The sequence below is a fragment of the Podarcis gaigeae genome (genome assembly GCF_964106915.1).
Source record: "Podarcis gaigeae genome assembly, chromosome: 13".
Taxonomy (NCBI): Eukaryota; Metazoa; Chordata; class Lepidosauria; order Squamata; family Lacertidae; genus Podarcis; species Podarcis gaigeae.
Genome location: NC_139689.1, coordinates 45,604,000 through 45,617,982, shown reverse-complemented (window position 1 = coordinate 45,617,982; position 13,983 = coordinate 45,604,000). Strand labels below are relative to the sequence as shown.

The 13,983-nt window shown below is 42.1% G+C and overlaps 2 protein-coding genes across 10 annotated transcripts in view; one reads left to right on the top strand and one right to left on the bottom strand.

The window, feature by feature from the left end:
• Window positions 1–6,036, top strand: part of REEP1 (receptor accessory protein 1) — a 65,161-nt gene extending 59,125 nt beyond the window's left edge. For 5 of the 9 annotated variants that reach the window (XM_083709834.1, XM_083709833.1, XM_083709836.1 and 2 more), the window contains one exon: window positions 3,940–6,036. In XM_083709834.1, the coding sequence (XP_083565960.1) occupies window positions 3,940–4,011 (72 nt within the window). In that variant the 3' untranslated portion in view covers window positions 4,012–6,036. The remainder of the gene's footprint in view (window positions 1–3,939) is intronic. The other 4 variants (XR_014557493.1, XR_014557494.1, XR_014557495.1 and 1 more) reach the window with 1 other exon arrangement.
• Window positions 6,037–8,884: 2,848 nt separating this feature from the next.
• On the bottom strand, window positions 8,885–12,389 carry MRPL35 (mitochondrial ribosomal protein L35). The gene is made up of 4 exons (XM_083710450.1): window positions 12,277–12,389; window positions 11,180–11,363; window positions 9,447–9,591; window positions 8,885–9,225 (listed from the first exon to the last, which is right to left on the bottom strand). The coding sequence occupies exons 1-4, from the start codon at window positions 12,308–12,310 to the stop codon at window positions 9,037–9,039; spliced, it is 552 nt and encodes a 183-aa protein (XP_083566576.1). The 5' UTR covers window positions 12,311–12,389; the 3' UTR covers window positions 8,885–9,036.
• Window positions 12,390–13,983: the final 1,594 nt, after the last annotated feature.

Sequence of the window (13,983 nt, the reverse complement as noted above, 5' to 3'; positions counted from 1 at the left end):
AAAGCTCTGAGAAGCTTTGAGCCTGCTTTGGTGGGGGGTGACTTCGGGCCTAGGTGAGGTCACCTGTCCTCACCTTCCTTCACTAGGGCAATGGGTGTTTCACTGTAGCCTTCTCTTTTGTCTAATTGGCTAGGCCTGCTTTTCTCAATCATTTTAAGACGTCAACATTGGCTAAAGACAGTGAAAAGGTGTGAGCAGCACCCTGGTTTCTCACGAAACAAATGAGAACACTGCCTGTACATTTTGCCTCACATCTTGGGTCCCCCAAGTGCTAGCAACATTATTTTAAATGAAAGAAAGCAGAGAATTAAGGGGTTGCGGCTTATCCAGAGAACACAGCTGCCCCTCTTTGCGAGCACTCATGATGGTGCTATGCTTTGCTAGTCTCATCTGATCTCCTACCTAATAGCAGTGAGCCACAGCAGTTGTCCCTCATGTGTGGGAAAGGGAACGGAGTGTGTTGTGTGATACCATAAAAGTGTACCTGCATAGCTGCTTGGTTCCTTCCATTTGTGGGGGAATTAGAAGTGATTGTGGTGAGACTGTTGCTATGGACTTTGTAGGAGTGTCCGTGTTAGCTCTCCATTCTAGTAGTATTCTTGTAACGCTTTGGCATTGTAGCTGGTGGGAAGGCCTACGATTCTAATCATGCTGGTATAAGCCCCAGCACAGCAGCAGCTAGCTGAGGTTAGATCATAAGATTGTCCTGCCATCTCATTCATGGGTAGGCAAACTAAGGCCCGGGGGCCAGATCAGGCCCAGTCATGTTCTAAATCTGGCTCGCGGACGGTCCGGGAATCAGCTTGTTTTTACATAAGTAGAATGTGTCCTTTTCTTTAAAATGCATCTCTGGGTTATTTGTGGGGCCTGCCTGGTGTTTTTTCACGAGTAGAATGTGTGCTTTTATTTAAAATGCATCTCTGGGTTATTTGTGGGCCATAGGAATTTGTTCTCTTTTTTTCCCCCTCTCCAAAATATAGTCCGGCCCCCCACAAGGTCTGAGGGACAGTGGACCGGCCCCCTGCTTTAAAAGTTTGCTGACCCCTGGTCTAATTCTTGATTTGAATGCTTGTTTCAATGCATCTTTAGTTTAATAACAGGCCTTTGCTTTGCAAATTATAACTTGCCAAAAAAAAAAAATGTCATATCCGTAGCATGGGAAAAAATACATGCACCAGTATTTAAAATACCTCCCAAGAGCTCACAGTATGGGAGAAAATTTGTTATATGAGTTTTAAAATGATAAGATGTTGATGGACAGGTTCTGCTCTTAGTGTGGCAAACAGGTTAGTAGGATGAGCCTTTCTGAATTAATATAATGGAATATTTCTCAGAATAAAAGATTCTGATAAATGAAGCACCTAACCTACCCATTCAGTCTGCATCCAATTCTAATTAAGTAGCTGCAGACACTGTTCAAACAAATGTTGTATTCTGAGGCCTAAGGAACAAAATAAATATATTTTTTTCAGCTACTCAGATATTAGTCTGTTTTCTGTTAGTGAATATGTATATAGTCAGAGATGTCAGCAAATGCAAGGTTAAGTTTCAGTAATGTGTATTCTGTTGTAATGACACTTAAGGAGGGAGTAGCTGTCACTGAAAGCAGTTCCTGAAACATTGCTATGTTAGCATTGTTTCATGAAAAAGTCAGGAACCTGAAATGGAATTAGTGTATTATGACGTGGCCTCATCAGATATGAGAAAATATCCATGTGAAAGTATACTGGAGCGGAGAGACAAGAAGCAAGCAAGCAAATGGGAGCAGGGGGGGTTATAGGAAACTGTACTTCTTTTTGTACATTTGTACCAATTACAGCGGTAAAGGTAAAGGGACCCTTGACCATTAGGTCCAGTCGTGGCCGAGTCTGGGATTGCGACGCTCATCTCGCTTTATTGGCCGAGGGAGCTGGCGTACAGCTTCCAGGTCATGTGGCCAGCATGACTAAGCCGCTTCTGGCAAACCAGAGCTGCGCACGGAAACGCCGTTTACCTTCCCGCCGGAGTGGTACCTATTGATCTACTTGCACTTTGACATGCTTTTGAACTGCTAGGTTGGCAGGAGCAGGGACCGAGCAATGGGAGCTCACCCTGTCACTGGGGTTCAAACTGCTGACCTTCTGATCAGCAAGTCCTAGGCTCTGTGGTTTAACCCACAGCACCACCCGCGCTACACCACTTTAAAAAATGTGTGTGTGAGCTGTCTTCCCAGTTGATTACCTTTCTCAAAACAAGTAACTGAGCAAGATTCACCACCACCAATACATATTGCAGTTCTGGAAGGAAGCAAAGGCAGTCAATGGCAAGGAGTTCATTTCTTTGGCCTGAGAAATCAATAACCCCAACTAGTTTTTTATGGCTTTCACTCTCAAAGGCACCTGCTTATTTATCAAGTGCATGGAGATGTTCTGTATACGTGGACTGAGGTACCAGGGAGAATAAAGCAAAATAGCAATAGGAAAAAAGTTCTGTGTTCCTTGCCATGTTGTGCGATGAGGCTGAGGCTCACTGTGTTGGATTCTCTGCCAATATGGTGCTGAAAGGAGCAAATTTGTTAGATAATCAACAAGCTGTTAAGTCCACTCTCATCCTTTCTTCCTTCTGCCGCTGGGAGAGATCATCAGGGGGGTTGAAATGGGTGTTCATCAGTACGTGGATGATACCCAGCTCTACCTCTCTTTTAAATCAGAACTAGTAAAGGCGGTGAATGTTCTGTGTTAGTGTCTGGAGGCAATTGGAGGATGGATGGTGGCTAACGGATTGAGGTTGAATCCTGACAAGACAGAAGTACTGTTTTTGGGGGACGGGCAGGTGTGGGGGACTCTCTGGTCCTGAATGGGGTAAGTGTGCCCCTGAAGGACCAGGTGTGCAGCCTGGGAGTCATTTTGGACTCATAGCTGTCCATGGAGGTGCAGGTCAATTCTGTGTCCAGGGCAGCTGTCTACGAGCTCCATCTGGTATGCAGGCTGAGACCCTAACTGTCCACAGACTGTCTTGCCAAAGTGGTGCATGCTCTGGTTATCTCCTGCTTGGACTACTGCAATGTGCTCTACGTGGGGCTACCTTTGAAGGTGACCCGGAAACTACAACTAATCCATAATGCGGCAGCCAGACTGGTGACTGGGAGCAGCCACCGGGACCATATAACACCGGTCCTGAAAGACCTACATTGGCTCCCAGTATGTTTATGAGCACAATTCAAAGTGTTGGTGCTGACCTTTAAAGCCCTAAGCAGCCTCGGCCCAGTATACCTGAAGGAGCATCTCCACCCCCATCGTTCAACCCGGACACTGAGATCCAGCTCAGGGCCTTCTGGTGGTTCTCTCACTGCGAGACGCGAGGTGACAGGGAACCCAGCAGAGGGCCTTCTCAGTAGTGGTGCCCTCCCATCAGATGTCAAGGAAATAAACAACTATCTGACTTTTAGAAGACATCTGAAGGCAACCCTGTATCAGGAAATTTTTTAATGTCTAATGTTTTACCATTTTTAATGTGCTGTAAGCTGCCCAGAGTGGCTGGGGAAACCCAGCCAGATGGGCGGGGTATAAATATAACAACAACAACAACAACAACAACAACAACAACAACAACAACAACAACAACTATTATTATTGTTGTTGTTGTTGTTGTTGTTAATTATTATTATTATGTAGCTCTATGTTTATCAGCCTGACAAGATCCAATAAAGTGCTCCACCTCCATCTTTTGGGATGCCTTGGATTTATACCAGCGCAGAGGACATTATTTTGGTGCTAAACATTAGAATCGTAGAGCTGTAGAATTGGATGGGACCACGACCGTTCTGGGAGGTGGAGGCAGCCTTGCCCCTATTCTGGAGCTGAAGATCCTCACTTGCTAAATTCCTGCACAAATTGACTCGCATCTCTGGTGGCTAAATGAATGGAAAGACTAACCAACACTGCATTTTGTTTTCGACAGGCACCGCCTAGGAGCCTTAGACCTCGTTTCAGGAAAAAAAGTACCTCATCTTCGACCACTGAAACCATGTGAGCGTGATGAGCCATTAGCACCGAAATCCACGGAATGTCTCTCTTCTGCCTTAAAAGATCTACTCCGTTAATAATGTTGGGGGGAAAACAGTGGTGAGATGGATGTGCTTTTGATATTGCAACGTTATAAACATGGCCTTTCTCGCTTCCCTTTCCATTTGCTGTGGGTTCCCTGACCGTTTCTGTGGCATTGCAAACCCAGAAGGCAAAAGCAACCCCCCTGGATTTCTTTGCAGAGTAGCAGTTCTTTCAGCTATGCTAGTGAGGCTGTACATTTGTAATTACTCCTTACATCAGCTTAGTTTTTAGCTCTGTGAGTGCAACCAGGAAAATAATTATTCACCTGTTCTAAATACTTGGATCCATCCTATTTATTTTGGGCTTCATAATGTATAGAGTGGCAGGGGCCACAGATTTTTCTACCCAAGTGTTCATCATATCTTTATTACAAGACTGTGAATGATATGACAAATCATGAATTCTTTTCACTGTACAGGTGTTAGACATGAGCTTAATCCCCTCCCCGCCCCCTGTAAATTTTATTTATTGTAACTCAGATACTGTGTGTACTCCTGAAAAAATAGAGCAGAGGATTTTAGAGAAGGAGGAACTCACAGATGCGTGCGCACACATACACACATGTACGTATTATCACAAGATATGGGAGCATAGGCACTTTGGTTTTGCCGACAGTGATTGGCTGAGGCTGACATCTTAAGCATATTTACCCGGGTGAAAGTCATGCTGAAATCAGTCAGACTTTGTAAACAGAATTAGGATTGCATTGTTAAGTATATTATGCATAAAAGAAACTAACGTTATAACCCTTGGCCAACTTAATGAACATGCCTGCAGCATGCAGTCATAATAAATGCTAGGAGGTAAACCAGAATCACATTAGCAAAGTGTGGGTTGGCCTATGTGAAAGTCAGCCATGTCTGCATATGGGATTTTAATCCTAACATTTTCCCACCAGGTATGTAGGCATTTCTTTCAGAGAAAGATAGTGGAAGACTGTAAGCAAACTCCCTCACGTAATGCAAAGATTTTGGCTGTAGTTAGCTTCTGGTAGAGTTCACAATAGTCTGTAGATCCCACGGTGCGTCTGTAATTTTAGAGAGGTACATAATGAGGAAAACGTACTAGGATTTGTGTATTTGTGCTTCAGATTGGTGTCTCTTGTAAGTGTTGAGCATGTAAAATCTAATTCTGTAGACAATTGTATGTGTTAATTAGAATATTTAATATTGTAGAATATAAAAGATCTTGCCACTGAGATCAGATGGGTAGATTGCAAATGATACTACTGACCTCCTAAATGTGTAGCAGGGATTTAGGTGGCTGTGTTTCAGGTTCCAAGATTAGCACTATGAAATGTCTGTTAAATATTTTTGTTTGGGGTTTAAGAATCCATATCCTAGCCTCCCTTCATGCTTCTTAAATGTTAATTTGGAACTTCTTAATTTTTTTGAAAAGCCTTAAAAAATCCAACCATTGCATAAGCATGTATCAGCATGGTTACTGCTGTGCAAGAAAACAAAAAACAGATGCCTCCAACAGTTACCATATTTGGATCCGTTGCCATTTCAGTCAAAAAATGAATAATTTAGATGGCAGCTAGAAAATATTCAGTTGTAGCACAAAAGCTCGATTTTGGGGGAGTTCAGCTAGCATATTTGTTGAGCAGTTTTTTGAAGTCTGTTTACATTCACGCACAGAATTCAAAGTTGTCTGCGACATCAGCAAAATGACATGATCTTGCAAGCAGGTAACTTTTGCCAATATATACCGCTATGTGTGACAGAATAAAATGAGAAAGTGGCAATTTTGTATTTAATTATGCCAAAAAGACACATTTGTAAATTTCTCCTTGTATGCTCATTCTACCTAAAGCAAACCGATGTCTATCTGACCTGCTGTTTTACTGACAAGTATGACTGTTCTGGAGTTCCTGTTGTTTAGTGCTAAGGTGAAACTCTCTGAATTGCCTTATCTCTCAAATTAAATTCACTGTAAGAAAAAAAAATAATCACTGGTAGTTGTGCTAATCAATCAGTTGAACTGTGTTATCTGTATATAGATCAGTGAGAAACATGAATGGCTAAATAAGTGTAGCACTTATGTTCCATACATTTTTAAAATCTGCAATACAATGGAAGCAGGTTGTTCACAGCCTTGGCTGAGACATGTGCACCAAAACATATCAGCTTCTAGCATTTTGAACACTCAAGACTTGTACTCTCTACCAATTTACTAGGTCTATCCATTTTATTTTCAGTAGAAGGCTCCTATATAATTTAATTTCATGTACACATTGGGGATTAATACGCTCTACAGTCTTGCTCTGGTTCTCTAGTCTTACCTCCTCGGACCAATACTGGGGGTCAGCTTTGCATAGCCAACTTTAGCTTCCACAATGCTCTGTTTCTGCCAATTTTTGTTTTTGCATTACAGATGTAAAACCATAGAACAGAGGCGGACTTTGGTACTCTTTGGTAACAGGGCGTCCTGCGAGAGCCCCAGATTTGGTGCCCCCAAGTGGTTCTTCTCAATTTTGTACCCACTCGGCTCATTGCCCTGTGTCGGGGAACTGCCTGCATCACCCCAAATCCAGTGATACATAGAATCATAGAGTTAGAAGGGACCCCAGGGAGAGAACAGTGAGCCACACAAGGGGCAATGTAAGATTGGGGTTCTCCAGCACAATAACTGTTTCTGTTGCTACAATTCTAGTATTGTAAAACTATGGGGAGGGTTCCCAAACATATAACTGTAAAATGTTCTTTATGGTAGGAAAATAGCCAACTTCACAAGAGAACAGGCTATTATGGCTTAGTTGCGTATGCCCACATATCAGTACTGATCTAATTACCAAAGTTTCTCACCCTTCACTATTCATGGGGATAGACCATAGCTCAACGGTTGAGCACATGCTTCGGTTCCACCTTCTACCTGAAGAAGGTTCCCGTTCCAATCCCTGGCCCCTCCAGTTTATGTTCATGTGACATACCTCTGCCACAGACTCTGCCTGCCAGTGTAGACAGTACTGAGTCTACTCTAGTATGAGGCACAGGGTCCGACTAGATGACGCTCAGGGTCCCTTTCAACTCTACAATTCTGTGAAGTCTGACCATTGGCCTTTCTAGCCAATGGCTGGTGGCAGCAGGAAAAATATTTTATTTCAATGTAAATCAAAGAACTTCACCAGTCAGTTTTAAAACTAAAACACTGAACATAAAGTTGGGATGCTCTCTAGCCAGTTGTAAACAACCTGCTACCTTCAAGCTGTACTCTGCAAGCTAATTGTACTCTTTAAGTAGCTGATACATGTACTTGTGCCTAAATGCTTGTTAATTAGTCTCTTTTGCAGTTTTTTTTTGCGAGTACCTGCTTTGCACTTGGCACACTATTTGAAATTGTCAAGAGCATTGTATTTTAGAAAGTAACGCAAGTGGCCAATATCTGAGGCTGGTAACGGGGCACTTAATATTGTTTGTTTCCACTGATCCATAGCAAAGACATGCTAGGCTAGAACGTTGAAAAATGCATTGTAAGATCACATACTACAACAGTATTCCAAAGGTCAATGTTTTGTTATAATGCTTGATACACATCTTGAAAATAAAGTCTTAAATTTTTCTTTTAAAAAAAGGAATGGGTCTTCTGTTCAAAGGAGGCGAAACTGTTATAATCACACTTCTAATATTGTAGTATTATAATATTATTGTAGTGTTCTAATTTCTGTAATTGTTTATCTCCACTATATGCTATCGTTGTAATGCATGGGTAGGCAAACTAAGGCCCAGGGGCCAAGGCTGGCCCAATCGCCTTCTGAATCTGGCCTGTGGACGGTCTGGGAATCAGTGTGTTTTTACGAGTAGAATGTGTCCTTTTATTTAAAATGCATCTCTGGGTAATTTGTGGGACATAGGAATTCATTCACCCTCCCCCCAAATATAGTCCGCTGCCCCCTAGATCTGAGGGACAGTGGAATGGCCCCCTGCTGAAAAAGTTTGCTGACCCCTGTTGTAAGGGGAATCTTAATAGATTAGCAAACTGATGGTCTACTACTGCGACAGTGTGAGATTTTGGTTCCCCACCTCAAGCCAACAAGGTTCACTGAGTGATTCTGCACCAGTCATTCTCTCTCAACCTAGCCTATTCCATTTGTTGTTGTGGGGAGAGGAAAATAATTTGTGTTGAATGTGCCTTGTGAATAATTGCAAGGAAACTTGAGGAAATGGCTGGGATTTGTTTGTCTTGATGGAAAGAAGGAAGAACTCATTAATCAGTATGAGCCTCAAGTTGGTAAGATGACGGAAGATTTCTACTGTGGTAGATAAACCTAGTATCTTGAATGATTCTGATACATCATTTGAAACAGGTATCAAGTACATACATTCACACATTTTTATGTGTGTGTCTATTTGTGTTCTCACATATAAATAAATCAACAATTAAACAGAAAATTATGACATGAGACAACCATCAGTAGTGGAAGTTTCATCATTTCCATGATTGCCCAAGGACTTAAAGCATCTCTCTTGTCATTTAAAAGTAGTAATTACTGCAAAGCTGAATTTTTTTATAGGCCAGCCATTAATTACTCATCAAAGATTTTGTCAGCTTGCCTTCTTTAAGACAATCCATGTGCTAAAATTTTGCACTTCTATTCAGCGGAAAGAATAAATGGACCATGGCTGAGCAAGACTAAATGCTTATTTTATACAGTCCCAAGATTTAAAACCGTAGCTATAACTGTTTAAAACAGTTTTGAGGCATATAATTTATATTCCACAATCAAGGAAAGTATATTTATACATTCTGCAGCTATAACCCTTTGCTAATAAAACAAAAGAATTATACAATCAATCTTTAGAGTAATCAGATCAATGGTTTATTTTGCACCAGTAATTTAACATAAACTGTTCATTTGCTTGTTAGACAGATGTATGGAAAAGCAATCAACCTGAACCATTAATATTTGGACTGGCATACAAAGATCTGCAGGTGTGCATTTGACAATTTATAACTTCAAGTTTGTACGATCATGGTATTTTTGGTAGGGGTCATCAATGTACCAGTTTCTTCTTTTCCAGAAGGAAGATGTCATTTTATCAAGGAGCTTAGACTGTGTTTTATTGCAGAACACATGTTCCCTCAAGCGCCTCCTCCGCCTATAATTTTTTTTCCACAGCCGTTTCTTGTAACCAGCCTGTCATCAAAGAGTAAAAGATTTAATTCTTCAAACGTATGAATGGCTATCCACAAAATAAATACATAATCATCACGCAAGTAGGTTTTCATATAGCCTGTTTTGTCCTTCATTTTTTAATTCTTGCACATTTACAAGCTACAATTAGAAAAGCAACATCTCTCCCACACGCCGGCATATCATGCTGTCAAGACAATAGCATTCAATGAAGAAAATATTACCCTTCTCCTTAGCCAAAGGCCACAATGCAATCTGAGAAATCTGTGAATCACAGGTTTTACAGTTTTCCTTTTTCCTTTTCGCAAGCCGAATTTGATGAGTGTCCTTACTTGCTGATGAAGGATACTTGGGAGCAGTGGTGTTACACTGAAATTTGTAGGAAATCAAGAAAATATGAAGTTAGATCTAATAGCTGTGACCTGTTTAATTTAGCAGTGTCTCAATAGCACAGAAACCTTATCCCAAGATCCTTGAAAAGACAAAAAACTAAAAACATCTCAGCAATGCTCCATGAATAGCAGAAGTCACAAAAATGTTCAAATATCTCCTTAAAATTATTTCTGTTATACAAGAATGCAAACTAGTGCACCGTGGATGAAGAGGACGTAACACACGCTCACCTCCAAAGTATGATTGTATGATCCCACCACAATATTGTTGTTGCTCCCATTAATTCCCACCCTGACCTTACCAAAGTGGCAGACTTTGGTACCCTGTGCAAAGCCAAAATTTGCCCGCTTCTCTGTGACCAAACACAATTCTGTCCCATGTTGTTACTCTCGTGTTCCTTGAACAGTAGAAATGGGGGAAACTGCATTATATATGGGAGGTGGGAGCATATACCCCCATAACGGCTCTAGCATGCACATAGGGGAGAAGGAACTGGGATCTTACTTTGTTAATACTAACACTAAGCCTCATCAATACCTGCTTCAGAATGCAAATTTGGTGCACTAATACATGCCTACCAACGGGCCAGTCTTACCTCCATAATTGGCTTCTGGCACAAATAACCCAATGGGCAAATGGGAGGGAAAAGAAGAAAGAAAATGGACTAATGCGTCCTTCCTTGTTTATGTGGCTTTGGCAGCTGCAGTATAGACAATATTGGAAAATGTATTTTTCCCAAGCTCCAGAAAGCAGAGATGAAGGTGGGGGGAGGGGGGAGAGAGGCATCCTGGGGAAACAGCATTAGCCCTACCCCAAACGACTGAGGAACTGAAGTCACAGCTTAGCAACCTCCAGGGCCTCTTAGGTAGGAGGTTTGAAGACTGGCAAGTAGAAGTACACTTATAACTTGTAAGGGAAAAATATTTTTTCTTCAGTGTGTTGTAGTTTCACGCAAATTACTAGTCCCAAACTGAATCAACAAGCCTCTAACTACTGCTGATGTTTTGACATCTTAGCCAAAGTACACATATAGCCTAATACGTTGTTAAACACACCAGCAATACACTAGGAATCCTCTTACTACTACAGTGGTACCTCTGGTTACATACTTAATTTGTTCTGGAGGTCCGTTCTTAACCTGAGACTGTTCTTAACCTGAAGCACCACTTTAGCTAATGCGGCCTGCCGCTGCGTGATTTCTGTTCTCATCCTGAAGCAAAGTTCTTAACCCGAGGTACTTTTTCTGGGTTAGTGGAGTCTGTAACCTGAAGTGTCTGTAACCAGAGTTACCATTGTATTAGTAAGGAAACTGGGCAATAGGGACCTTTCCCAACATTTTACACTATTATCATGCCTATATAATGGAACACATGGTGCTTTTATGAACAATCAAGCAAATATTAGCTCCAGCTCAAAATCTGTAAAAATCTAAATTTCAACAGTGAAGAGGGGGGAACATGCAGGATATAGTTACACATACTTTGACTTTATTATGGTTGGGGACCAGGTAGAAGAGTTTAAAACAAAATCTTTATGGAGGATAATTTTGTTAAATTGTGTCTACCTGTTCAAAATTGAGACTGAATGCCCATAAGACCCACTTCCAATGGAGAGAAGAGGTTTTCTGGTGGAGATTGTTGATATTGTCCTGTGGCTGATGTGAAGTGAAGACAACCAAGAAATTGGGCGGATGCTGTAAGAACTATTACTGGCCAAAGGGACCAAAGGGCAGAATGATCTTAAAACCCCTAGGGAAATAAGAGAAAACATTATGAAAAGCAAGCAGACCATGTATCAAGAAATGAAACCAGGAACGGCCTTCATCTGGCTTCTCCTTGTTCTGGACTTCTCACAGTGTTGACTATTATGAGACTGCTGGAGCCAGGTGAAGACCCATCTAAGAGCTTACTAGCTTAATTTTCTTCTCACCAAGAGAGAGCAGGAGGCAGGCAAAGATTACCTCAGAAGTCAGACCTCACAGCCTGCTTCTCCTAACCTGCCGCCCTAGAAGATTGTCTAGGGCAATCTTGGGTCCCCAGATGTTCGGCTACAACTCCCATCATTCCTAGACAGCATGGTCGGGGATGATGGAAGTGGCAGTTCAATAACATCTGGGGAGTTCAATAACATCTGGGGACCCAAGATTGAGAAAGGATGGTCTGGGGCTGTCAACTGTCCTGTGGAAAGGATCCCAATGGCTTTTAATTGCTCATTGTGGGGTTTTTCTTTAATGTAGTTTAATGTTTCTTATAAATTGCCTTGGAAGGATTAGAATCATGGAAGGCAGACTATAAATAAATTGATGAAAATAATAATAAAAAATATACCAGTATATTGGGGGTGAAGAGTCAATGTGGAAGGGCAATCAACCAAATGAGTGTGTGCTAATAGGACTTTATTATTTTAATAATAAACCCACTACAAGACTTCATCAGATCAATGCCCGTTTTCTTTTGTAATCGTTAATAATATGACTGCCAAGCATCACCTGCAACAAAATAAATAATCCGAATAATCAAATAGGGCCAACGATTTATTATAGGCTCTCTCTCTTCCTGCGTGTTCCTCGCTCGGTGCTAAAGCGAGGCAACCGTTAAACGACGCCCCCCTCCCTCGTGCGACCCTCAGTCAACGTTCCTTCCCCCGCCCCCCATCACTGACCTGGGAGCCTCCGCGCCGCAGCGAGCGCCGCCATGTTGTCTCCTCAGCCCGCTACGGCATCCACGGAGGGTCAATGCGAAGCGGAAAGCAAAGGCGCGCACAGAGCGCCCCGCCCCTGGCCCCGCCCTCTTCGCTGCCTTATCAAGGGAGGATCGGCTGGATCTGCAGCTATGCCTCTTCGCAAGCGCGCAGCTGTCGCCCGGCTCAGTTCAGAAATGCTGGCTTTTTGCGGTTTTAGTTTGGGAAACGATAGACCCCGAAATGGATTTTTGCGCGTGGCAAATTTGCTGCTTCTTTTTTTCCCCTTCACAATTTTTTTATTGGTTTTCACAACATTATAAACAAACACACACATAAGGCAAACATACATAAATCATAGCCTTATTGAAAATTACACTTATTAACATTGTTAGGTGACTTCCTCGCGTCCTCTTGGTTGAATATCATTGCATATCCTTTTAACGGTTTTCCAAATCACGGTTCTTATAAAATTTAACTTAAACATTAACATCCTTAGATCTTCACATTATGAAATTAAACATATTAACGCACCCCTTAACATAAATAAAATCCTAAGCCAATTAAGTATCTGCGAGCTGTTTTCAATTAATTTAACTTAACATGGGAAATTTGCTTCAGCTCGGAGCTATTTTTCGTTAAGAATTAGGAAATTATTTAACCACCCCCTTCCCTAAATATGCTCTCTATTCCTGTTTTTGAAAATGCAATAATAATAATAATAATTAAAAAACAAGCCATTCTCACAGCATCCTTCCCTCATGAATCTGGCACGCTTAACTAAATCTGTACTGATGTTTCAGCACTGCGTTCTTCCCACATTGTTCATTGCGTTTATGGGCGAGGACTTCATCCTTTTATACCTTGTCATCTGAACAGTTTTCCTAGCCTTATTTATCTTCTTTATCTCCAGCTTGTAATAGAGTTTTGCTGAATTTTTATTCTGGAATATGCAAAGTGTGTGGATTGCTAAAAAAAAAAAAATTTAAAAAATTGGGGGCAGGGGTCGGGGTGGCGGTGATAAATAGTTATTTGCTCTATTGTTACATGATGTGTTGTTTCCATCAATATTTCCAATAACTGCTACTGACTCAAAAGCGACAAATATCTGCACTGCTGAAGGTTGGCATCTGTCTTGGGAGTCAAGGAAGAGTGCACCTGGCAGGGGCGGGGGCGGGAATCAATCAGTTGGAGAATTACAGTGCCTGCTGTGGCTGTAGCAGCCAATAAAACGTAAAGGGACCCCTGACCATTAGGTCCAGTCGTGACCGATTCTGGGGTTGCGGCGCTCATCTTGCTTTACTGGCCGAGGGAGCCGGCTTACAGCTTCCGGGTCATGTGGCCAGCATGACTAAGCCGCTTCTGACAAACCAGAGCAGCGCACGGAAACGCCATTTACCTTCGAAACGCCATTTACCTTCCTGCCGGAGTGGTACCTATATATCTACCTGCACTTTGACATGCTTTCGTACTGCTAGGCTGGCAGGAGCCGGGACCGAGGAACGGGAGCTCACCCCATCATGGGACTTGCCGATCAGAAGGTCTCAGAAGGTCGGCGGTTTGAATCCCCGCAACGTGGTGAGCTCTCCTTGCTTGGTCCCTGCTCCTGCTAACCTAGCAGTTTGAAAGCACGTCAAAGTGCAAGTAGATAAATAGGTAGCGCTCCGGCTGGAAGGTAAACGGCGTTTC